We start from the raw sequence: 26,187 nt of genomic DNA, 5'->3' as shown, positions 1-26,187 counted from the left end.
TGATACATAGAACAGTTTATTGGAAAAGCACCCAAAAAGCAGGCCTTCAAAGACCAAGCCTCAACAACAAATGGAGCCAATGACAACATACTATTAGCCATTCTCTCTCCCAAGGAGTAGAGTGTACCTTGATGCCATGTTGTCCCCATCAGCATCAATGAAAAGAATTCAAAGCTGGGAGTGACATGCATGTAGAAGGATTCAGTGTTTTATTACAATAAGAAAGAAAATGAAGGTCTTGAGACTTAAACCACATTCCCCATTTCAAAGTCAGTATGTGCATACCTTCAGTCCCTCATAGTTCCTCATGACTGCTTCAAAAATCTCATTTAAAACTTTCCCTGTAAGCATATAAATATCTATTATCTGAAAAATGGTGGTATAGGCAGGAGAGGCAATTAGAAGGCAAGATGTGGTTTCAAAATACCAACTACATTGACAGAACTTCTAACAGGCTATCTTGAGACTATGGTTATCTATAGGGATATAACTAGAGGGCAAGGTAGAAATAAGACCCAATGACTGGTATCTGCTGCTTTCTTTCCTCCCACATCTAACTCTTCTATTCGCAACACAAATTCTTCCTTATGGAAGAAAGACCCAATACCAATGACCTCTGGGATTCTCCCCCATGAGAACATTATTGCCTCTACCAAAGTATATCCCAAGATCAGGACGTTCATTTAAATCACTGTCAGTCTCTAGGATGGGTAGGAGATTCTACAATCCCCAGGAGGTGAAGTTAATCAATTACTATCCAAGCACTGTTTATAGCAATCCCTCTGGAAATATTAGATACTCTCTTCCTAAACTCCCTTGCCTTACAATTACTCCCCAGAAATAAGTGTTCATGCCTGTGCCCTGAGACAGGTTGCTATACAAGCTGAGGGTCAGCCTCTGGAGGTGAGACACTTCTCAGTCAACTGCACTGGGGATTCCATAAACCTCTTTTCCATCACAAAACTAGGTCCTAGATCTCAACAGAAGAGTTCAAATGGAAAGATGGTGAGATCAGGCCTGACTGATGATATATGTCTGAGATGTTATATGTGTGTCTGTCTTTTTGTCTGGCTGCCTGAGCCAGTTATAAATGAATTTTGGATCATCTATGGTTTGGGACCAATCATATTGTTTCTCTAACTTATTTCCTCTGTCCAAGCCCACCTCCATCCAGCAGCTCAATTCTACGAACATCGATCTCAACTCCCACACTTGACACATAATAGAGGCTCGAATGTATTTACAAAATTGTTGAGGCTAATCGGGAAGAGACTAACGAGAGGGACTGGGGAAAGATTTGCAGAACGAGTGAGATCAGAAACTGGCAACAGGAATCGTGGAGTTCTTGGATGGGCAGAGGCTTTGTCACACTACTCGATGACATGTCTCCTGGAGGTGTTGGTAGAGGTTCGGATGATTTGCACTCTGGAGTTGACCCCACTTTTTCTGCTTCTGCTGCTTTCTCCATAGCCGCCACTGCTGCTCTCCCCGTAAACTCCCCCACCCCCTCTGGAACCCGCTCCACCCCCGCCGCTGCGGCCGCCCCCGTAACTCCCTCCGCCGCTAAAGCTTCCAGAGCCAAAGGCAGAGCTGCCTCCGTAGCTACCGCTGCCTCCGCCGTAGTTGCCGCCGCTGCCGCCGCCGATGGTGACTTTACTGCTCTGCACCGCTGCAAAGGAAGAACCAAAGGGCTTGTTACAGTTGGTCTGCAGAGAAGCCACTAAGTGTGCTGGTACCCCTCTTCTCACACTAATCGATCACTAGAAGCACCGCCATGCAATCCTTAAATCTTACACATACACATACAGAAAGAGAGAGAGAGAGAGAGAGAGAGAGAGAGAGGGAGAGAGAGAGAGAGAGACCGACAGACAGACAGAGACAGAGACAGAGAGAGACAGAAAGAAAGAGAGAGAAAGAGAGAGAGACAGAGACAGACAGAGACAGAGAGACAGAGACAAAGACAGACAGACACAGAGAGAGAGACAGAGAGACAGAGATAGAGACAGAGAGAGAGAGAGAGAGAGAGAGAGAGAGAGAGAGAGAAAGCTACTTACAGATGCTAACAGGATTCTGAAATTCTCCCGACATCCTAAAAAACAAGAGAGCTATGTCAACCAGAGGCATGAAACCTGAAATAAAAAATAGCTCACAAATACGTGGTGCTTTTGTTTTATAAAATACCTAACATATCAGTTGATCCCCATGACACCCTATTGATCACATTATTATCCCTGTTTTATAGAAAGGAAAACAGGTTTCTAATGGTTAAGCTGATTGGAGTCACACAGCTAATAAATGTTTGAAGTAGCATCAAGGCCCAGATTTTCCTGGCTTCTCAAGAAACAAACAAATAAATAAATAAGGCTCAGAGTAGAATCATGAAATGTAAGTGAACTTAGGCATCCTTTAGTCCAAATTCCTAATTTTATAGATGGAAAAATTGAGGCTCAGGGAGTTAGTGATAGAAGAATAAATAGAACCACGTCTCCTTATCCCCTTGAGTGTTCTTTCTCTGATATTCTGGAACATCCTATGTTAAACTTGTTCAGTATGCATCCCTACCCCCATTCCCAGCCAGGAAAATGTAGGTTCAAGCTGCTGTTTTTCAGCAGCTCTGGAGACGAAGAGAAAAATGTCTTCATCCTAAATCTGGAAGAGATGACTCTGGACACAAGGAAGAATTTTTAGAGAATGCTGCAGAGTGTGAGAGAGTTGACACTGCCTTCAGGTATCATAAGACACTAGAAAAAATGTCTTACAACTGGAAAGCTTGAAGGCAGAGGAATGGACAAAGGCACACCCAGCTGGCTGAGTTAAATCTCTGGCTGACCTCACACCCACCTGTACTCCTCTCCCTCTAAGAGCTTCTTATAGGTGGCAATCTCAACATCCAAAGACAGCTTAGTGCTCAGCAGCTCCTGGTAATCACGAAGAAGACGGGTCATATTTTCCTTGCTCTGCTGGAGAGCTTCTTCCATGTCTTGCAGTTTCTGCTGGGCATCTTGGAGGGCTTGCTCCCCCCTCTCCTCAGCATCCAAAATGAGTGAATTCACTTGGCCAATCTGTACCAGAGAAAATCCAGAAAGGGACTCAATAATATAGTCCCTTGCATTATTCATAGAATTCTAGGTTCTTGGCACTACATGGACTTTGGAGGTCACCAATCTCAATATGTTCATTTCACAGGCAGGATACTGAAGGCCAGAGATAACAGCTGATTTACTCAAGATTGTATAATGTCTGAGGAAGACCTGGAGAAAAGACTCAGATTGGATTTACATCCAGAAAACCTGAGGGCAAGGATAATTTATACACTTTCTCTTCTCCTAGCTCGTTATTTTATTTTTGCACCTACTTCTCTCCCCTGTACAGATTAAAGGGATGTGATAACTGGATACTTTATTTCCTTTCTGCTTCCAAATGTGAAATGTAAAATAATCAGAGAGAAGAAAGCATCTCTGCCTTTATATGCTCCTAAAAGAGAGAACTGTCTATTTCCATCTCAAAGGGCAAAGTCAGTGGGAGGAAAGTGAATAAAGAGATGTAGGTGACACTAGGTCTCTATTGACTTTCTAATCCTTACCAATCCACTCACTGCCTCCATAAAATGGTTTTATCTCTTATTTAAAGAGGTATGATCTCCCACAGCATTTAAACCTCCCTTATTCATGAAGACAAAACCACAGCCCCCAATGGAAATAGGTATATTTTGCCATTCTCTATTTGGGATCCTCTATGACCTACCACATTCATAGAAAAAAACTAAGAATTAATTGCTTCATGTAGTGCCTTTGTATATTTGGCTCCTCTCCCTCCTGTTTTACAAGGTCATTACTTTAGTGGTATCAGACAGAATATTATCTTGCCCCTAAAAAATAATAATAATACTCATCAATCTGAAATAGATTGTTGAAAGGAAAAGTCATCAAATCCTATCCTGAAGAGCAAGACTTAACTCATCTCAATTCTTGTTCTGGGACCAAGCCCATTATTCTGGGGTAGACACTCTAGGAAAAGGATATCAGAACAACAGGAAATTTGAATCTGAAATTACTTGGAGGAAGTGAGGCAGGAATGGGACATTCCTACCTGTTTCTTCACATTTCCAATCTCTGACTGTAGCCTCTGGATAGTCCGGTTGAGCTCCGAAATCTCTATCTTGGTATTCTTCAGGTCATCATCATGTCTCCCAGCTGTAATTTGGAGCTCCTGGTACTATGGGTCAAAGACCACATCACATTCAATGATGGCTCACCTTGTGTACCTTAAGCCTGAGCCTAAGAATCAGGGCCTGTCTTTCTAAAGAATAACCTCCTAAATAGCCAAGGTGCCTTCAGCCTAGAATTGTCCTTTGCCTTTCATGGCCCATCTGAATAGTCTTCTATCCCATGACTTTTGGGTTCAAACCCTAATCCAGTCAGGCAAACTTGCTCCCTCTATCTACCTTCACCTAATCTCTCCCATTTTTGGATCAACCATTCCTCTAAGATGTCCCTCCTCTCAAATTTATACCCAGGCTTATTATTCATTTCTCCAAGAAACCTTCCCTGATTAACTTAAATGACTAGTCAAGTCACTAGTTCCCTATCCTCTGCATTTATAAACCCCAATGCACTTAATTTTCATTTTCTTCTTTTTTTCTGTATCCTTATGTCTGTATCCAACATAGCATCTCCTCCTTTAGCCCATTAGCTTCCCAAAAATAACTTATAGATTTCTTCCCTCTGCATCTCCTCCAGTATTTATAACAGGAATTTGGATTTCTATTATTTTAACATATTTAAGTTCTGTACAATTTCGTCAAATTGACCCCCACCTTAAGCATATACCTAAAGGGCATTTGAAAGAGTCCGATCCACTTTGAGCTTTGAACTAAGGTATAAAGGAGTTAAGCTAAGGCTAAGCCCAAGAATGCTGTGGAGTCACTCACCTTATCCTGGTACCTCGCTTCAGTCTCACTTTTGCTTTTTTGGAAAATTAATTCATATTGTTCCTGGACCTCCCGGATAATGCTATCTAAATCCAGACTACGATTGTTATCCATGGAGAGGATGACATTAGTGTCACTGGTGGTAGTCTGCATCTGGGACAGCTCCTATGAGAGAGAGAGAGAGAGAGAGAGAGAGAGAGAGAGAGAGAGAGAGAGAGAGAGAATATGAGAATTAGAGAGGGAGGGTGGGAAGGAAAGAAGGAAGGAAGGAAGGAAGGAAGGAAGGAAGGAAGGAAGGAAGGAAGGAAGGAAGGAAGGAAGGAAGGAAGGAAGGAAGGAAGGAAGAGAGGCAGAGAGAGACAGAGACCAAAAGATAGAGAGACAGAGACAGAGAGAGTTGTTCAGCTTTTGCCACCATCATCCTTCCAGGGAAATTCTCCATACTTCTCCAGGAAGCTTTCCACAGCTAGATCCCAGTTTCCCCAATCCTGTCAGCAGTATTCCAAAGAGTACATAAACTCTTCTGTAGAGTTTTGCTGTGTTACCTATCTATGGTCAATTTTCTCTATCTCTAACCTAATGTGTGTCCCACCTTTTTCAGCAGAAGGTAGATCCCAGAGGGCAAGAATTATATTGCCACTTATTGGTAACCCTACCTCAACAACAGAGAAAAAGATCTGCAAAAGGGACTTTTAACGATTGGGAAGCCTCTACCCATTGCTTACCAAATAAAGTATAAACTTTTGGTCTTGGCACTCAGGGCCCTATACAATCTGTCTCCAACCTACCTTTCTAGCCTTATGCTATCTTCTTTCACCATATTCTGTGTTCCAGCCAAATGAGACTATCTCCATCTCCTGTTCTAAATCAATCTTCTTTTGTTTCTGTATTTTGGGTCACACCATTCTCCATCTTTAATCTGTCCAAATCCATCCTTTCCTTCAAGGCTCAATTCAGGGGTCACCTCCTCCATGATACTTTCTTTGAACTTTTCCTCAAAGGAAAAAGTGATGTCTCTTTCTTCCAGTCTCCCAGAGTCTATCCACTCTCCCATGTATCATTGTTATGTGTCCATGTTTTTCTCCCTTAATAAAATATTAATTCTCTCATAAAAGAGCACCATCATCTCTTTGTATAGATGCCTAACCTCCTTATTTATAGGAGGTACTCAATAAATGTTTCTTGATTTTATTCTTAGTTCTAAGGGGTGATTCACTGATAAGAGAAGGGAGAAATATAATGGGAAATGTGTGTCATATAAACTATATATAAAATATACATGTACATATTTGTTTTTAAATTGAATTTAAATTGAAATAAATCAATGACTAGTAGACAGAACCACACCTAATCTATCCAAGATTTAATATTTTGTTTAGGTCCTTAAAATTTCTAGAGAAAAGCAAAAATATCACCCTAATCCTAATATCTAGGCTAATACTCATAAAGTTTTTCTTGAGTTTTTTTTTCTGTTAAGAACAATTCCAGTAATATCCCCCCCAAGAGTAGATAAGGCCCTAAAGACTGAGACTCATTTTCTCCAGAGAATCATGCCACATTCATAATTTTAAACAATAGAAAAAACTGACTTCCTATAGATTGACCTTACCGCTTCATACAGGAACTTCAAGAAGTCAGTTTCCTTGATCATTGTGTCCACCCTAGACTGCAGGTCAACTCTGCTCATATAGGCAGCATCTACATCCTGAAAAAAGTAGAGTTATTTTAGCCTCCTTACCATTTTTCAAATATTGATGGGTAAACTGTGGCCCCTTGTCTTCCTAACTTCCTACCTTCTGGTCTTTTAGCTGAGGGTAGAAGAAGCTCAAGAAAGGAATGGAGTCTGAAGTCTTGTCAGTACAGTTATTTGTAAACAGTTCTGACCCAAGTTCTGGTCATGGGAAATAGAAAAGCAAAACACTGACTTGGCCGAACCACGGTACTTAGTTCACCCTAATTCTCCTTTAGCTGGGCAGTTTCCATCCTCTTTGGATCATGAATAATCAAAAGATCATTAATGATTTTAATATAACTCTTAGGAGATAACAATTAAGAGATCTAAAACAGTCTCTCTCATATGTTCCTCCTTCAGATTAAACTTTTCTCGTCTAAAGTGATGATATAATTTGGATGTCAGTAATACCTCAGAGGCCAACTTGTTCATTCCCCTACCTCCAAGCATCTGGCATCATTGAGGATGAAAGGAGTCAGAATCTAAGGGTATCCCAGAACTCCCCTCCATTCCTTGTAATGTAGGGGAAATGATGTCAAAGGTCCCTTTTACCTCAAACCCTATGAATTTATTACTCAGTGAATTACTCAGTGAATAACTTTCACTCTTGGCTATTCCCTTCAGTCTCTAAGTGGCATCTTAATCCTTTCTAGTCACCCACCTTCTTTAGAATGACAAAATCATTCTCAGCATCGGTCCTCTTATGGATTTCTTCCTCATACCTACAGAGAGAAAGATGCAAGAAAAACATAAGTGGGCAAACCTTGGATTCTTGAGGTGTTCCCTTCAAGTATAAACAGTCAGATGCACACTTGTTTATGAGACTGAACATTTTCCCCCAGACTGATTGCTGGTAGTATTCCAGATTAAGTCCAAGGTCAGGAAAATAAGAGTTCAAATCCAGCCTCAGATACTTACAAGCTGTGTGACCCTGGGCAAGTCACTGTTATTCTGGAAACCATATTCAAATCTATATTTCATTTGAGAAAAGAAATCGGGGCTTCACTCACCATCCCTGTAATTCTCCATATCAGACCTCCTCAATATGTGTGACATCTCCCTCTATTAGAATATAAACTCATTGAAGTCAGGGATTATAATACTTTTATATTTGGATTCCCAGAGCCTACAGCACAGTATAAGACACATAACAGGAACTTATTAAATGCTTCTTTTATAAATCCATCCATTTCAGTCTAGCATTCTTTCCACTATAACATACTGTAATGTCAATTATAGTTTTGGAAAGTATTGAGTTACTTTAGTAATATATAATTGGGTAATAAAACACTCCAATACATTATTATTACTACTATGACACACTATACAGCTATATATCTCATTCTGGGACATATATTATGATGAGTTTCCTAAGTACACATCATAGAGGTTAGTTCAGAAATGGGGCAAGTTAAAGGGGAAAATTAGTCTGAGATTAATGTTAGATAATTATGTCATTTATAGGTATTACTGTGCTGTCATTACCATAGCTCTTAAAAGACTAATAATAATAGCTAGCTATAATAGCTAACTAACTATATAAATAACTTATATGCTGCCTAAAAATTAGCAAAGCTCTTTACAGATGTTTTCTCCTTTGATCTTCACAACCCTGAGAGGCGCTATACCCATTTCACAGATGAGGAAACTGAGATAGAGAAGTCCAGAGTCACACAGCTATTAAGAGGCTGAGACAGGATTTTAATTCAGGTCTTTCTGCCTCACAAGTCCTGTAAGGGAATAGTATCCACCAATACACATCAAAAACCCTTCCACCCCAAGTAGATGGTTTCTGTGTTGTTTTGACTGAAAAACTTTTGGTCCAGTCAGCCTGGAAAAAGGTATCTAATAAAACACACAAAGTTGTTCTAATTTGGTAGCAATTGACAGACTTGCACTGATAATGTGGGGTAACCTCCATGATGTTATGGGGTTTCAGAGCTAGTACTTTAAGAGATAGAGATAGGTAAGACAGGAAGTTATCCTCATTCTATAGGTGAGAACTAAGGCTCAGAAAGTAGGTCACATAGCTATTACTTCCCCAAAGCCAAATTTCCTTCCTCACTCTGGCAGGTTTTCCTAACATGTCCCATTCCCCACCTCTTCCCACCCTAGGCTCCCATACTCACTTGTTCTTGTAGTCTTCTACTAAGTCTTGCATGTTTCTTATCTCTAAGTCTTGGCGCATCCGGTCTCCATTCAACCCATCCAGCTGCCTCCTCAGCTCCGCGATATAGGACTCCAAGATGGGCTCCAGGTTGTTGCGCCTGGCGGAGGTCCTCACCTGCTGCAGCAGGTACCATTTTGTCTGCAGGACCTGGTTCTGCTGCTCCAGGAACCGTACCTGAATGCCAAAAGAATTACTATAGCCTGAACTCTTGGACTTTGCCATCAGTCCTACAGCTAAACCCCTGAAACACATTCTAAAAGCTTTTTGAGATCAGTGATTGTTTCACTTTTCTGTCTGTATCCCTGGTGCTTAGTACATCATTTGGCCCATAGTAAATATGTAATAAATGATTTTTCATTCATTGATTGATTTCTTCTCCTACAAAAAAGAGTATAATACTCCCCTTAATTAGGTTTTTGTGAGAAAAATAGTTAGGAAATAAAGAAACATATAACTGTCCATATTATCTGTTTTCATTGAATACCTACCAAGTTCTTCTCTTTCCTCTTAACTCTGTATTTAGGGCTATCTCCAGCCCTTGCTAACTCATCTTTAGTTCTCTGTGTCAGACAGAGCAGCAATTGACCACTTCTCTGTCTCCTAGGCTCTTCCCAATCCCCATTACTCTCCCTTCCAGCATCAGACCACCTCTTCCTGAAAGAAAGGGCTCCTTTACTATTGGGCTGCTGAGTTAAAGGGTTGCTGCAAAGTGGCAATGATGATACCCATATGAAACAAAAATCTATAGTACTTCTAGGCTCTGGAAGCCCCTGAATCTCAAGCCCTTTATATTTGAAGGGCTAGATATTTACTGATTATGGCTTGGAAACAAAACAAAAAACAAAAAAAATTCCAGACAGGAAAATCTCCCATGGTTCCCTTTTTTGTTTATTTCACTGGGAAAAGAGATTGAGCAAGAGGCTTTCAAGGGTGGTGTCAGTATGACCTGTTTTTATGGGAGAGTGTTCACAAAGATACTCTGTGAGAAATTCTAGTTCTCCACAACCTATTTTTATCCTGCAATTACTCACAGGAAGAACATAAAAACTGATAAGGGAACTTCAGGATCATCTAATCTAATCCTCTATCTTTTCATAGAGAAGAAGACAGAGGTCAAGAAGACTTGCCAAGCATCACTCAACTTGTAAATGACAAAGATTTTAATAAAGATTCATTTTATAGAAGTCCAAGTCCAACCCTTTTCCTAATGAGTGGAGAGATTAGATATAATCAACAAAACTGCTGCTGTGCTTCTACAATATGCTTAGCACTGCGTGAAGCTTAAGGTAAGGAATGAGAACAGAGATGCATATAAAGAAGACTAGACTTAAACCCTGCTTCAAGAATCTTATAGTCTAGTTCATCTTAGGATGTCATTCCTCCACTACTTAGCCCAAGGTTTTGCACACAGTGCTCACTTAATAAATATTTGTGGAGTGGGTAAGAATCAAGTAGATGATAAGAAATAAGGAATTTATTTTTTTAATTGTTTTGGCCAATATCCAATAGTTGGGACATTGATTACAAAGCATTTTCACAAAGCAAGGCTAACCTGTGCTCTGTCTACAATTTTATCATGTATGAGAGGAGAAAACTTGAAGGAGGAAGAGGAGGAGGAAGAGGGGAAGGAGGAGGAAGAGGAGAAGGAGGAGGAGGAAGAAGAAGAAGAAGAGGAGAAGGAAAAGGAGGAGGAGGAGAAGAGGAAGAAGAGAAGAAGGAAAAGAAAGAAGAGGAGGAGAAGGAAGAGGAGGAGGAAAAGAGGAAGAGGAGGAGGAAGAAGAGGAGGAAGGAAGGAGGAAACAGAGGAGAGGAAGGAGGAAATTTTCTTTTCTAGAATCAGACAGAAAAAAAGAAGGAAGAGCAGATGAAACAGGAGGAGAAACAGAAGAGGAAGGAAGAAGAGGAGGAAAATCAAATCCTTTTTTTCTTTCTGATAGACCATCACAATCTCTAGAGTAGAGGTCTTTAAACTTGGTTGGGTTCTGGACCCCTTCTCAGAATAATGTTCTTAAAATGCATAAAGAGGAGGAGGAAATCTTCACCAGTAGAAACCCAAAGTAACTAAGAAGACCACTTCCAACAAGTTTTTCCTTTCCATGTATTCCTATGTCCTCCCACAATCACTTCTGTCCTATTCTCAATGTCTGCTCTCCTCTCTTCCAACACCCCTCTTTGGAATGTCCACATTTCCAGGTACAGTTAATAGACTGATTTGGTTCTCCATTTAGTCTCTAACACTCCCATCCTATATGAACCCGGGAAAAGTGGCTGAACTTCTCTGGGAAGTGATTGAACCTCTCTAGACCTCTTCTTCATTGCACTATAGCCAGGAGGATGAAAAGAAATTCATCTCCACCTTCTGGGAATCCTCCCAAGAGTGATGCAACAGCTCCTATGTGGAGTCCCAGTTCACAGGGTGGAAAAGGAGGGAAAAGGAAGGGCCTTTGCTGTTGCTAGGCTGCCAAAGTACTTAATGATTTCTCCTCTAGAACCAGGCAGAAAATGGGATTAGAATAGGTAGTCTTAGAAGGAAAGGAAGGATATAGAAAAAAAGAGATTTTTTTCCCTTTCCCTGTAGTTCTCCACATTGTTGGATCTGGTAGTTCTTACATACAGCCAGAAGCACCTGCTCCATCAGAGCTTCCCAATCTTGCAACAAAGAGCATATGGGTGGGAAGTCAGAGCCTTTTTTTTCCTTCCGACAGACCATCATAATCCCTGAAACAGGGATCCTTAAATTTGGCTGGGTTTTGGACTCCTTCTTAGAACAATGTTTTTAAATGCATAAAGTAAAATATATTAGAGTATAAAGTAAAACAATTATAATAAAATACAATTGCCAAAAAAAAATCTAAGAAATAAGCTTATGGATTCCAGGTTAAAAAATACTTGCTGTAGAACTGAAAGAGTTCAAAGTTCATCTAGTCCAAAGTTCTTATTTTACAGAAGTGGAAAGGGAGAAGGAGATGTGAGATGACTCCAGTGTCCCCATAGATTATGGCTGTTTCTCCCCAAGGGAAGGGGGAGGAGCAAAACTAAAGCATCTCCTAGAGGAGTCATCTTACATAATTGAATTGCTTCCCCTCAGGTCACAAACTCTGAGGTAGAGAATCAGGCATATTAGATTTAGCATCCGAAAGACCTGAGTTCAAATACTACCTCAGACACTTCCTAGATCGGTGACTTTGAGCAAACCACACAACCTCTCACAGCTTGATCTATAAAATGAGTGGGCTGTACCCAATGATTTCTAAAGTCCCCACTAAGTCTGAACCCAGGATTCTAGAATCCATTATTAAACTAGAGCTAAATGGTCAGTCAGTCAATCAATCAATAAGCATTTATTAAGCTTCTGTTGGGTGCCCTGTACTCTCCTAAGCACTAGGGATACAAAGAAAGGCAAAAGACAATGCCTGCCCTTGGGACAACAGGCCAATCTTGTTCACTGTGGGGCAGCCAGTGCTTTGACTCCCTAATCAGCCATGCTGATTAGCCAGCACCCAGAAATTGGGGCCTCCCTCTATCATTCCTTGAACTTAGCAGCAAGTCACTCACCTTGTCAATGAAAGAAGCAAATTTGTTGTTGAGAACTTTGATTTGCTCACGCTCTTCGCTTTTCACCTTCTGAAACTCAGGGTCCACCTCTACCCCAAGAGGCTGAAGGAGGCTCTGATTAATGGTCACCTCCCGAATGCCCCCTGGGGGACAGGAAGGACCAAAACCCCCAAGGCCAAAGCCACTACCCCCTAAACTTCTGCTTCCAAAGCCACGCCCACCAGCACCACCCCCAAAACCTCTGCCTCCTCTGCTCTGCCAGAAGCCACTGGTTCCATCCCCCACCAGGCTGCTGGAGAGGCTCCTGTGCCCACTCAGATTATAGAGGCTTTGGCTGGTGTAGCTGCCCCTAAGTCGACTGTAGCCTCCAAAGCCACCACCACCACTGGCACCACCTGCACACCTCCCACCTATGCGACACACAGATCCACTGCCCTGACTTCTGCCACCAAAGGCCCCAGAGGAGCTGACATTGTAAACATGCCTGCTCCCCAATGCAAAGGCAGACCTAGAACTGAACTGCCGGCTCATTGTTTCTCAAAGCATTCAGAGAGATAGGTAGAAGAAGAAGAGACTCTGTCAGGAAGGAAGAGAAGATCAGACTGGGAAGGAGACAACTCCTTTGACAAGAAACTGGCACTGCCCCTTATATATGCAATTGGGCTGGGTACATTCTCCAACCCTTGGGAGGAGAATAATATTTAGTTTACCTGCCAGCAATGAGTCTGGTTCAAAACTAATACCTAGGAGTTGCAAAAACTCCATTGTAGACAAACTTCCCCAACTTGATTATTTATCTTTCATCTCTCTCTACCTGTTTAGAGATTCAACTGCAATGATCACCCAGGATCGGGTTGCTAAAAATTCCTCTATCATTTCCCCCTAAACATTAAGTCATTTTTTCCAAGCAACTCCTCAAGAGAGTTGTTTGTTTAGAGATGCGCCTTGAAATCTGGGGCAAATTCTGGGGGTGCCTGGTCATCCTCCAACACATTGTGATGGCTAAGGCTGGGATTGGAGGGCAGTTTCTGGAACAAGAATCCTGGAGCTATTTGGTAGGTCCTCTCTGCTCTCCTTCCCACACCACTCCTGTCCTGTGTTGTTATTACTGCCAAAGCTTTAGATTTTTATCCCATAAAAGATAGGGAGTCCTGAACAAGATGAGTTAGAAGTAGGGTAGTGGAACAGAGGGAGGAATCAACCCTAAGCTCCCTCACTAACTATATGATTTGGAGCAAGTAATTAATTTCTCAGACCCTCAGTCATCTCATTCCCAAAATAAGGATAAAAACATCTTGTCCCTTCCCACAGGGTTATTGGAAAGGTAAAATTATTTAATATGCATGAATATACTTTGTAACCAGACACAGCTCTATGTGGACGTCTCTTTATAAGCTTTAGAATAGCTCTTGATGTCTCTAAGATTGTTGTTCTCATTAAGTCCAACCACCAATCTCCATTTCCACTCAGTCAGTTTCAATAAGAAACTGTTACATATGATAAACTGTTCAGAATGCTGAGTAAAGAAGTCCTTATAAATTCATTGTCTCCCTTTAACATGCAGTAAGATCCATATATCACTTATCTGAAACCTTAACCATTATTAGTGGGTTATCAGCCAGTATAAATTCAAGGAAATACAAGTTTATGCTAGAATCCACATGAGCCAAATCAAATTAGGAAGGTCAGTCTGCTAGTAGAAAAATCAAGTAGATTGTTTTCAAACCAAAAAGAAATCTCTTTTTGATTATTCACTGTTTTGCATTTCCATTAGCATAGATCATAGAAGTCAATCAAGCAATCCTCAAGTTATTAAAAAAAATAAATATTAAAAATAAATTAGAATGCAAACTCCTAGAGAACAGGGTCTTTTGCTACAAGCAAAAGACCCTGTTCTCTAGGAGTTTGCATTCTAATGAGGGAGATAACATGTATATAAACAGGAATGTTCCAAAAAACATACAGAGTAGACAAAAGGTAACTTTAGAAGAAAAGATTCTGGCAGCTAAGCGGACCAGGAAAGGCTTCCCGCAGAAAGTGATATTTGAGCTAAATGCTGAAGAAATACAATGGTTCCATGAGGCAATGGTGAGAAAGAAAAAAAATTCCAATGCAAAATCACAGCAATGGGAGTTGGAATGTTGTGTTCAGGGAACAGCAAACATATCAATTTAACTAGATTACAAAGTTCATGGAGGAGAATAAAGTATAAGAAGACTGGAAAAGTCGTCAGTAAATTTGGGGCTAATTAGTGTGCCTTTCTGGACCTTTTTTTTCCTCATCTATAAAACTAGAAAAGGAGTCAGAGGCTTGGACCAACATCTACTTTCCAAGCAGACTGACAGAAACTAGGCATAGACCAACATCTCATACCATAATCCAAGATAAAGTCAAAATGGACACATGATTTAGACATAAAAGATAAGCAAATTAGAGGAGCATGGAAAAAAATTACCTGAGAGATCTATAGATAAGAGTTTATGATCAAACAAAGGGTGGAGAAGGTAAAATGGATAATTTTGATTACCTGAAATCATAAAGGGTTTGCACAAACAAAATCAGTGTAGTCAAAATTGGAAGGAAAGCACAAAACGTAGGGGCAGGAGAATTTTAGAGCAAATTTCTCTGCTAAAGGCATTATGTTTCAAATATGTAGATAACTGAACCAAATTTGTTTAAAAAAAAAAGCCACTCCCTAGGTAAACAGGTGGTCAAAGAAAATGAACAGGCAGTTTTCTAAAAAGAAAACAGAGCTTTAAATATTTACATGAAAAAAATATTCTAACTACTTATTAGACAAATACAAGTTAAAACAACTCTGACATACCGCCTAATTTTTATAAGATTAGATACCATGATAGAAAAGGAAAATAATAAATGCTGGAGGGCATGTGGAAAAATAGGGACACTAATGCACTATTGGCATAATTGTGAACGGCTCCAACCATTCTGAAGAACAATCTGGAATTATGACCAAAGGACTATAAAACCAAGCATATCCTTTAACTCAGCAATACCACTATTAGGTCTGTATCCCAAAAGGATCAAAGAAAGAGAAAAATGACCCATACATAAAAAAATTTATTTGCAAAGAACTGAAAATTGAGAGCATGTCCATCAATTTTACAAATAAATTGTGATTGTGATAGAGTACTATTACACTATAAAAATTTATAAAGAGGATAATTTCTGAAAAATCTGGGAGAACTTATATGAAGTGATGCAAAATATAGTGGAAAGAACCAGAATGATGTATACAGAAATAGCAATCTTGTAATGATAATCAAATGTAAAAGACTTAGCTACTCTAATCAATACAATGATCTAAAATATTTGTAAATCTGAATGCAGATCAAAACATATTTTTTCACCTTTTTATTTTTCTTGCTTTTGTGCAACACATATAATATAGAAATTTGTTTTATATTACTTCCCACATTTAAAAAAATCCTGAAAAAAAAGTAAAATGTGCTTTCCAATTCTAATATGCTAAGATTCTAGGATTTATTGAGCAAAGATGCAGAAGGGAGATAAAGGGCAGACTTCAGGAAAGAAGGAATCTTGATGGTTAAACACAGGTGAAAAGGGGACATAATCCTAGGAAAAGGAGAGGTCTGTACCAATGGGCAATACTAAATTGTCATTTTCTTTTTTAACACTGGACTTGCTTACCTTGCTCTGTAGCAATTTCTTCAAATCAAGTATATCCTTGTGATTCCATGTATATAAAGCTATTCTTGAATGCTGGACTAGGAAAGAAAAGGAAAAATTTAGAGAGCAATAAAAGGACATGCCCTGATTACCCAGATGAGCATCCTGAGAATAGCTGGACAGAATTCTTTCCAGAGATAGAAATGAATAGGAAGGCAGAATTGGGGGTGGGGAGAGTGAAGGTAATAGTATCCCAGGCAAGAAGGCAAATGAGATTTCAGATGTCTTTCTGACCTCCTGTCTCTGTCTTCCAAATGTTCTATCCTTAAATCTTGAAAAGGAGCCATGTCTCTTTAGCTCCAGAATTCCAAGCTTCCATGGACAGAGTCACTCTGATGTTTGCACTGAGTTACAATTAATAAGATGGCCCCCAGATGCAGCAGACAGATGTAGTATTTTTTAGTTTTTTTTTTTCTAAAAAAAAGAGACAAATCATAGATGTTAGAATTTTCAAGTTCAAAGTTAACTTATAGGTAATCTTTCTACAAATGAGAAAACTCAGGCTTGAAGAAGTGAAATGACTATTCCAAGGGTAATACCAGAGAAACTGAGGCAAGACAGAGATTGGTTTTTAATCTTTTAATGTGGAGCGTTTAGGCTAGCTGACCAGATGGGACTCTTATACAAATCATTCCAGCCCTGAGGAGGCAGGGAACTTATATAGGGTTTTAGCTAACTAGGGTTTACAAACAGAATACATAACCTGAGTATACAATCTGCCAAACAAAGGCAGATAAGGGGGGGGGGGGGGGGGAGGACAGGGGGTGGGTGGATAAGCCATAATTCCAGGAAAGGATCATAACTTGATCCTGAGAGGATAGAGGTTAAGATAAGAAGGTCAAGGGCAGGAGACATTGAGGCAAGGGGCAAAACTCAAATTATCCAAGATAATACACCTGGAGGTTATGACATAATGGTATATAAAGTGGTCAGAGCTTCAAGGTTTTTCCTGACTCAATTCTCCCAGTCCTAATGGCAAGGAAGGGGGGAGGGGGGCAGGGCATAACACAAGTTCACTCCACTATAAATTAGTACCAGAGCCAGAATTAGTGTTTAGACATCCTGACCCTAGTGTTATTCTTTCCACTATACCTTTGTTTCCTCCTGTCCTCAAAAGTTCAGATTTTATCCATGTAATCTACTGTACTCTTCCAACATGAATCATGTAACTATGGAGTCCATATGTAGTTAATTACATGGTCTTTCAAACATTGGTATTTTTAACCTGGGGTATATTTTCCCCATGAATAGAGGCTACTATTTTTATTGTCTAATATTCCTTCATTGAAGTTAATAAACGCCACAAATCTGGGAAACAATGTCTCGTTGCACAACCAACTTTCAGCTATTGACTGATCAATAATAAACATTTTTATTTCCTTATAGACATGATCTACTCTGCTAAAAATAACTCTAGGTAAGAAATGCTCCTCTAAATGACCACATCATTAACTCCACCTTCCCTCACAATAATAATTCACTTGTACCCTTATAGAAACTGAAGAGAAGATTCATGAAACAGAAAATACTCAATTGTCACTTTTCAACTCTCAGAAAGTTTAGAGAAAGGGGAGTTCTGCATAGTCTGATACTTGGCATTAGTCTCAGGATTAAAGATAATGCTGTCCTGAATTCAAATCTGGACTCAGATGTTTACTAGTTGTGTTAGTCAGAGTAAGTCACTTAACATCTTTTTACTTTTGTTTCCTCATCTGTAAGATGGGAATAATAATAGAAACTATCTTTTAGGGTCATTATGAGGACTGAGTGAGATAATATTTGTAAAGTACTTAGAATAATGCCTGGCACATATTAAGAATTATATAGATATTAATTTTTGTCATCATGAAAATATTATGTAACTACACTGTTTTATATCAATGCTTGAACATTCCTAGGACATCATATGTCAGGTGACAGGGTTAAACAAATAAAGCAGGGCTAAGAGAAACTTTGGAGGTCACCCTTATCCAGAATTCGGGCTCTAGCCTGGAGTATAAAAGAGTAAAAGTTACAAAGAACAAACCTATTTGATATTAACCTGCTCTCTGCTTAGTGGGAGATCTTCTCACCTTTAAGATTCCATATACCACACTCACTGCCCTTAATCTCCTATGTGGGAAGGGACAGAGGATAGGGAGGGAAGAAGAAAATATCCACATTTTTGCTGTCACTCATAAAGTGACATATAAGAGAGCTACCAGCATAACTATAATCTGACCAGTTTGGAAAAGTCATTCTCCATCTCCACAAGAAAATAAGCTGGAATGGGAAGTAGCACATGGGATTTAAATTGGATCGAAGGAAGAATTTCATCAGAGATCAATTCTATGTGAGATCAAATCTCACAAAGGAGATTTCTATGTGTTTATAATAGGAGAGACAACTTTTTGTTGTTGTTGTTGTTGTTGCTAAGAATTTATAACAGAAAGGAACAGAATAGAAATATTTAAGTTCAGAGCTATCCATTTGGGCTGACAGTGGAGGTAAGGTATAACAGGCATAATAATAATAGTAACTCAAAGTGACATGGTACTTTCTAATTTATAAAGCACTTCCTCCACAACAATTCTTCGAAGAAGAGGTCACAGAGTTAGTGAGTACCAGATCTGAGGTAATCCCATAAGATTCGTTTCAGGTCAAAGATAGAAGCAGTTATAATGATGTGGCTTATGGATGGCTATTGAAACCCAACTCACTAGCTCCTATATAGACACCCTCTCCCCTGCCTCACCTCAAACTCTCACCATAGAAAAGAGAAAAGATAAGAGACCAGTTAAGAGTCAGTTAAGAGCCCAAACTTGTCCAGCCCGTCTCCCAAGTCCTAAACCTAGAATTGCCAAGTGGGTGAGGCCCTAGGCAGCTATCATTCACCCAGATCACACTCTCAGGTGGCAGGAGGTGGTGGGGTTCAGGATAAGCTGATGATGTGATTAACTATCATTCATCCAACACATTTTACAAGTCCACCTCTGCCAGCAGGCTTTCTGAATCAATCTGGATCAGGGGAGGGAACTGCACAGGACCAGTTCCAACCAAAAACATTTTACAAAGTATGAGGTTCTGGCCACATAAAGATAAAAAAGACTGACCTCCAGAAGCTTACATTCTACACAAGGATGCAGCATGCAAAAAGATACCTAAGTACAAAGTACTTGAGAAAAGAGAGAGAGCCTTAGGTATTAAAGGCTTCCTTAGGAGATAGCATCTGAGCTAAATCTTCAAGGAAGCCAAATGATTCTAAGAAAGAGAGGTGAAGAGGAAGTGCATTCAAGGCCTAGGAGCCATATTGGCATGGAGCTCTAATTTGCAAAAAGGACAAGGGAGAGGGATTGAAGAAAGTGGGCTTCAATGTTGGCAGAAAAAGAAAAACAACTCTCAAATGAGAAAACCAAAGGTCAGAAAAATGAAATGGTTGCCTACAAGTCACACTTAATAAGCAACAGAGCCATGGTCAGAACAAGGAAGAAAAATTAGAAAAGTGAAAGAAAGGAGAGAAAGTGACAGATAGCTCAAGTTTCCCAGTGACACTGTATTCTAATTCTGAAGTGATAAGAAAAATTCATTGTTTGTGATAACTCTTATTCTCCCCTCCTTCTTTGGGGTGGAGAAGGGAAGACATGCAGTTAAGGAAAATGATTAGGCTACAATGTGGGGGAGGTACCAAAAACCTGGCCAGAAATCAAATTATATCTTGATTATCTTGAATGGACCAATTCAATGGACCAAAGAGCTCATTCCAAAGCTCTTTCTTAACTGGACAAATCTCAAATCAATGTGTTCTAAGGCAGAAGATTCCTTTCTCTTTGGGGGCCAGGATGGTAGATAAATATGGTTAGACCAAGAAAATTATAGATAACGAAAATCAATCAATAAACATTTATTAAGCACCTACTATGTGCCAGGCACTGTGCTAAGTACTAGAAATACTAAAATAAGCAAAAGACAGTCTTTAGCCTCAAAGAGTGTAATTGCAATATAATAGGAGAGAGGAGTTATGTGCCAAGTAAATAGGAAATGATTAACAAAGGGAACACCCATGCTTAAAACAGGCTTCCAGCAAAAGATGAAATTTTAGTCAGTACTTAAAGAAAGCAGAGAGATCATGGGGGACAGCCAGAGAAGATACCTGTAGCTGAGAGATGGACTATTTTGTTCATGGAAGTCAAGAAACCAGTGTTACTCTAAAGAGTAAATGGTAGGGGGCAGGTAGGTGGCGCAGTGAAGTTAGGAGGTCCTGAGTTCAAATGTGAAAGACACTTAATACTTCCTAGCTGTGTGAGCCTGGGCGAATCACTTAACCCCAATTGCCTCAGCCAAAAAAAAAAAAAAAAAAAAGAGTGAATGGTAGGGAATAAGGTGTAAAAAGACTGGAAAAGGTAGGAGGGGGATAAATTGACTTCTTTGAGCTCACACAGGTGAGTGGCCCAAATGAGATTCAAAACTAGGTCTAAGAATGCCAAATCCATCCTTTTTTCAATATAACACACTTCCCTACCCTCTGGTAGGCTTAATAACAGTAGGCAAAGAGTGAAAGGGGAAATGGGAGATGAAACCTAGTGTTAAATAGTAGTGGCAGCAGACAAAAGAAGAGGAAAAAGATGATCAGAGTCTAGATACAAGGGATCTCTGACTCCGGAGATCCAGACATTTTCAAGAGGCCAAGAAGAGACAGGAAACTGGTACTTACAGATAGTGGTGATTCAGTAACCAGAGAGCCTGAAAATAGTGAAAGACAAAAGCTCTAAAGTCTAAAGATGTACTGGTGCTCTCAGGAGACAGAATGAGATCAGGGAAAGGTAATGCCCAGAGCTGGATTATCTGGAACCTGGGGAAAACTAGGGAGAGAAAAAGAAGTGGGAGAGAAGGAAAATAGTGAGGAAGGCAAGAGGGAGACAGAATCCAAGAGACCGAGACATAGAAAGACAGTCAGGAGCCTAGGAAGGGAAGGAGGAAGGAAAAAAGGAAGAAAGGAAGGAAGGAAGAGGGAGGAAAGGCAAATCTCAAGAAATCATAGGAGAAAAGAAGATTGAAAGGGGGAAAAAAGAAAAGAATATCAAAGACCTAATTTGGGGCTCCCACAAAGTGGAGGGTAAAGTCCTTTAAATATTCTTTCCTTAAAAATAATGATGAATGTTGAAGAGGATGTGGGGACACTGGGACATTAATTCATTTTTGGAGGAATTGTGAATGGAACCAGCTATTCTGGAGAGCAATTTGGAACTATGCTCAAAAAGTTACGAAACTGTGCATACCCTTTGATCCAGCAGTGTTTCTACTAGGCCTATATCCCAGAGAGATCTTAAAGGAGGCAAAGAGATCTACATGTGCAAAAATGTTTGTGGCAGCCCCCTTTGTAGTGGAAAGAAACTGGAAACTGAGTGGATGCCCATCAATTGGAGAATGACTGAATTACTTATGGTATATGACTGTTATGGAATATTCTTGCTCTATAAGAAATGACCAGCAGGATGATTTCATAGGAGAGACTTACATGAACTGATGCTAAGTGAAATAAGCAGAACTAGGAGATAGTTTTACACAGCAACAGCAATATTATCCAATGATCAATTCTGATAGACATGGGAATAAGATATTCAAGCCAGTTCCAATTGTTCAGTGATAAAGAGAGCCATCTAAACCCAGAGAGAGGACTGTGGGAACTGAATATGGACCACAACATATCATTCTCACTCTTTTTGTTGTGGTTGCTTACTTTTTTGTTTTCTTACTTGTTTTCTTTCTTTTTTGATCTTATATGTATAAATATGTTTACATATATTTGGTTTAACATATTTTAACATGTGTAACATATATTGGATAACTTGGAATCTAGGGTGGGGGTGGGGGGAGGAAGGAGTGGAAAATTTGGAACACAAGACTATGAAAGAATCAATATTAAAAAATTATCTGTGCACATGTTTTGGAAATAAAAAGCTTTAATAAAAATATTCTTTTCTTGAGGTATTACAGTAGTAAGGCAAGTAGACAAAGTAATACCTATTGTAAAAAATATCCAATTTATGAATCAAATAATCTGAAATTTGGCCATCCAGTCTAACCCATGCCTAGAAAACAGATCAACTCTATAACATACCTAACAATTGGTCTTCTAACCTACACCTAAAGATTTCCAAAAAGGAACTCACTGTCTTTCAAGGGGGCCCATTTCATTTTTTAATAGTTCTGTTTTTTTCAGAAGCTTTCCTTCCCTGAAACCTAAAATTACCTCCTCAGCTCTCACTGTTTCTTCTTCTAGTGACAGAACTATTTTTTCTTCTAATCCCTCTTGCATGTAATAGCCCTTCACATATTTTAAAATAGCTGTCATGCTTCCACAAAGGCTTCTCCTCTCCAATCTAAATATTCCTAGTACTTTCATCTAGTCTTCATATGACATAAACATGTAGAAAGTTCAGCTTTTAAGTTGTTGTACTCTTTCCAGAAAAAAAAAGGAAACACCTTACCCAACACATAAAAATATTTGACAAGAGCAGTGTCTTCCTCCAAAGAAAAATTTCTTTTGTTGAAAGGGGCAGCTAGGTAATTTTTGGGAGTCATCCCCACAGTGATGGTCAGGAGATGCCTAATCTATCAGCCCCCTTTGCCTTTAGAACTTCCCACTAATCGGGAGATCCAGTTCTTTCTCCTCATTATCCTCAGAAATCTATGGGACAGATTTGTGTCCCCAAAGCCACAAATTCCCATGTTCAAACCTGCCTTTCTTGTAGAACACCCACAAACTGTAGCATGTCTGGGCAAGTACCCCCAAAGCGACCCACCACCCTGTTAACAATGCACAGGTGCCCTGGGCCCCAAACATTGTCCCCAGCCAACAATAGCAGAGTTAGGCAGCCAACACCCATGATGGTGTTCAAGCTCAAGCATTGGGAGGCAGGGGAGAATCCAGAGCAAAGATAGACAAGTGTTCTATTCTCAAGAATTTACAGTGTGATAGAGGGAAAGGGGCACCTGCAGGGGAAAAGAACCTTAAAGGATGGGGAGGAGGTTACCCCCTCTCATTTCTGATAAATGACTTTTGCATAGCCAAAGAATTGGGCAGGAAGAGTCATAATAGTCTTCTGTCCTGGCTTCCAGGCTTCAGGAAGCATCCATTCTAAAAAAAAAAAAAATAGAAATGAGAAAATGTTTTAAAAGCATCTACCCTTCTCTCCCAGTCCCTAACCCAATTGACATCTGATGATAACACATTCATCCTAATCATTCTCTTTATATCATTGTCACTCTTCCACCAAGATCTAAAAACTTATTATTAAAATGGAAAGTTAAACTCTTTCTCCTTCTTAATTTGAGAGCTTTGGCTCCGCTGCTAGATCATTAGTAAAGCCCTATCAAGACCTAAAAAATGCAGTGGCCAGGATGACTTCATTTATCTCAGCAGATCAAGCCTCTTTTCTGCAAATATGCCTCAAGCCATTTCTATTCATATAGTAACATATAACCCCACTAGTTCACTGTCATCACTTTGGAAGCCAGATCAACTGGAAAGCAGGGGATCAAAAGAATATCCAGCAAAGGAATATATTCAGTCAGATTTCCAGTAAAGTATTAATCCCTATAGCAAGAATGTCCATTTTCTTGGAGCTGTAAATATTTTCAATCAGGACTTGGAAAATAGAAAATTTAGGAGGGGGAATCTCAATATCCCAATTTGATTTCTTAAGTTATAGACATAATGAGAGTACCTTCCCAAAATTGACTGGTGAGATAGTGTTAGAGCTTGATCTCCAGAGAGAGAATTTCCAGGGGTTCATGAGAAGGCTAAAGGGGATATATTCTCACTCCCAAACTCCCAGGAAAAAGTCTTTTAGAGTTAGACATGAAGTTAGAAAAAAACAGAATTCAAATACCACCTCAGACATTTAGTAGTTATGTGTGACCTTCAGAAAATCACTTAACTGTTCTGAGTCTTAATGTCCTGCAACATGAGGGAGTTGGACTCTAGAATTTCCATAGATCAGTGAAGTTATGTGAGATCATCCCATACCAGTTGAAGATCTCTCCAACCCCAAATCAGATGAAATGGCAGGTATGCCAGTCCTTTGAAAATGAAAAATAATCTAGATAAATTAAAGTATTATTAGCCAAAGTAACAATAAAGAAAGTCAACAAGTCAGTAGATGGCTAGAGATTTAGTCTTGGAGTCAAGAACACCTGGGTTCAAGTCCTGTTTTAAAAACATTATTGGCTGCATGACCCTGGTCAAGTCATTTAACTTTCCAGTTTTCTAGACAGCTCTTTAAGGCTGTTAAGTCTCAATTGCATTGATAGAAGGAATTACTTCAGGAGAATTACCTACTGATGAAGTCATGCTTAGGATGATGGTGATGATGATGACAATGACAACAACTATAATGATAATATACTACTTCAAAACTTCATTATACTGTGGAGATAATCTGGAATTCTCAAAAACTCAAGATCTGGCAAAAGCCACAAAATATGCTAGCCTTCCAGTTTCTCAATTGGCTCAGCTCCTATGACCTACTGCTTCACTCCACCTCAGCTGCAAACAGAAATTGTCCCACCTTTGAGCTTGCCATCTAACCCACAAGTACTCCATTTCCATGATCAAGAGTTCTGAAATTCCTTTATCAGATCAGTCTCCTATCATTTCAATTTTCTTGATGCTTCCCTCCTCCCAAACCTATTCTTCATCACCTACACAGGAGTCTTCAAACTTTTTAAATAAGGGGCCAATTTACTGTCCCTTAGACTGTTGGAGGGCTGGAGTATAGTAAAAACAAAAGCTTTGTTTTGTGGACCTTTAAATAAAGAAACGTCCTCAGCTGCTGCATCTGGCCCATAGTTTGAGGACCCCTGACAATGTCTCCACTCCGCTGCCATCATTTTGTCATTGTCTTCCCTCATCCTCCAAACTTTCTTGCTTCTTTTGAGGGCACCACCATTATTTTAATCCACCTGTACCCTAATTAAAGTCACCTTTGACTCTAGCCTTCTCCTAATATCCAATATCCAATCAGGTGCAAAATCTTGTTGATTCCACTATCATAACATCTCTCAATGCTTCCTCTTCTGTTTACTCAAACAGGTACTTCATCACCTCTCACCTGGATTACCTTAAGCACTTTCTATTTATCTCCCCACTTCCAATCTCCTTTCTCCAATCTATCTTCCACATTGCTGCCAAAATAATCTTGAAGTACAGATCTAACTGTTATTCCCCTGTTCAAAACTTTCCCTACCTCCTCATTTCCTATAGAATTAAAATACAAATTCTTCAGCCTGGCATTTGGTCCTTCACCATCTGGCTCTAATACTTTTCCAGTCTTGCTTCCTATTACTTCCCTTAACAGTCAACACATTAAAACCAAATGGGACTGCTAACCAGAAGGAAATAAATTAACATTTATTAGCCACCTCTTATGCGTCAGGCATTGTGCTAAAGACTTTACAAATTTTGTCCATCACATTTGTTCCTAACAACAATAATGGGAGAAAGGTGATATAATTTTACATTTTATAGTTGAGGTGACTGAGGCAAATAGAGGCTTACCTGGAGATACACAGCTAGTAAGTGCCTGAGGTTGGATTTGAACTGTCTTCCTGATTCCATGCCCAGAACTCTATTCACTGCTCCACCTATATCCTCTGTCCCTATGTTCAAACAAGCCTGCCCCAGACTCAGCATAGACTTCCTTCTCTTCTGCTTCTCTGAGTCCTCCAAGGATCAACTCACATTCTAATTATAATCTCTTGAAACCCTCTCTGATCTTTTTTCCCTCCCCAGTAGTAAGGACTTTCTTTTTCAAATCACCTTCTATTACATTTGAGTACACGGTATATCATAAATAGAATGTAAATTCCCATGATCATGGATTGTTTTGTCTTTGCATTTCCAACACAGGATCTGATCCATAACAGGCAAATAATAAATTCTTGTTAAATTGAATTGAATCTCAGAGTTACAAAGTACATCATCGGCTCTAGTCTCTACCTAAATAAGAAATCTTCTCTTATATCTGTCCTGAGTGATCATGTACTCACTCTCTGCACAAACACTTGAAGTGATGGGAAGTCACTGCTTAGGCAGTTAGATAGTACAGC

General features: G+C 39.6%; 1 protein-coding gene across 1 annotated transcript; it reads right to left on the bottom strand.

The window, feature by feature from the left end:
• Positions 1 to 13,014, bottom strand: LOC100930808 (keratin, type II cytoskeletal 1b). The gene is made up of 9 exons (XM_031937821.1): positions 12,388 to 13,014; positions 8,792 to 9,006; positions 7,324 to 7,384; positions 6,540 to 6,635; positions 4,931 to 5,095; positions 4,090 to 4,215; positions 2,842 to 3,062; positions 2,055 to 2,089; positions 1 to 1,669 (listed from the first exon to the last, which is right to left on the bottom strand). Exons 1-9 carry the CDS (start codon positions 12,916 to 12,918, stop codon positions 1,371 to 1,373), a joined length of 1,749 nt encoding a protein of 582 aa, XP_031793681.1. The 5' UTR covers positions 12,919 to 13,014; the 3' UTR covers positions 1 to 1,370.
• Positions 13,015 to 26,187: the final 13,173 nt, after the last annotated feature.

The sequence above is a fragment of the Sarcophilus harrisii genome, chromosome 5 (assembly GCF_902635505.1).
Source record: "Sarcophilus harrisii chromosome 5, mSarHar1.11, whole genome shotgun sequence".
Classification (NCBI taxonomy): Eukaryota; Metazoa; Chordata; class Mammalia; order Dasyuromorphia; family Dasyuridae; genus Sarcophilus; species Sarcophilus harrisii.
Note: the sequence above shows the minus strand (reverse complement) of the source record. Positions and strands in the feature narration are given on the sequence as shown.

Coding starts and splice junctions, on each gene's coding strand:
- LOC100930808 (XM_031937821.1), bottom strand. CDS start 12,918: ATGAGCCGGCAGTTCAGTTCTAGGTCTGCCTTTGCATTGGGGAGCAGG. Junction 7,385..8,791: donor GTAGAAGACTACAAGAACAA/GTGAGTATGGGA, acceptor TTCTCTCTGTAG/GTATGAGGAAGAAATCCATA. Junction 5,096..6,539: donor TGAAGTTCCTGTATGAAGCG/GTAAGGTCAATC, acceptor TCTCTCTCATAG/GAGCTGTCCCAGATGCAGAC.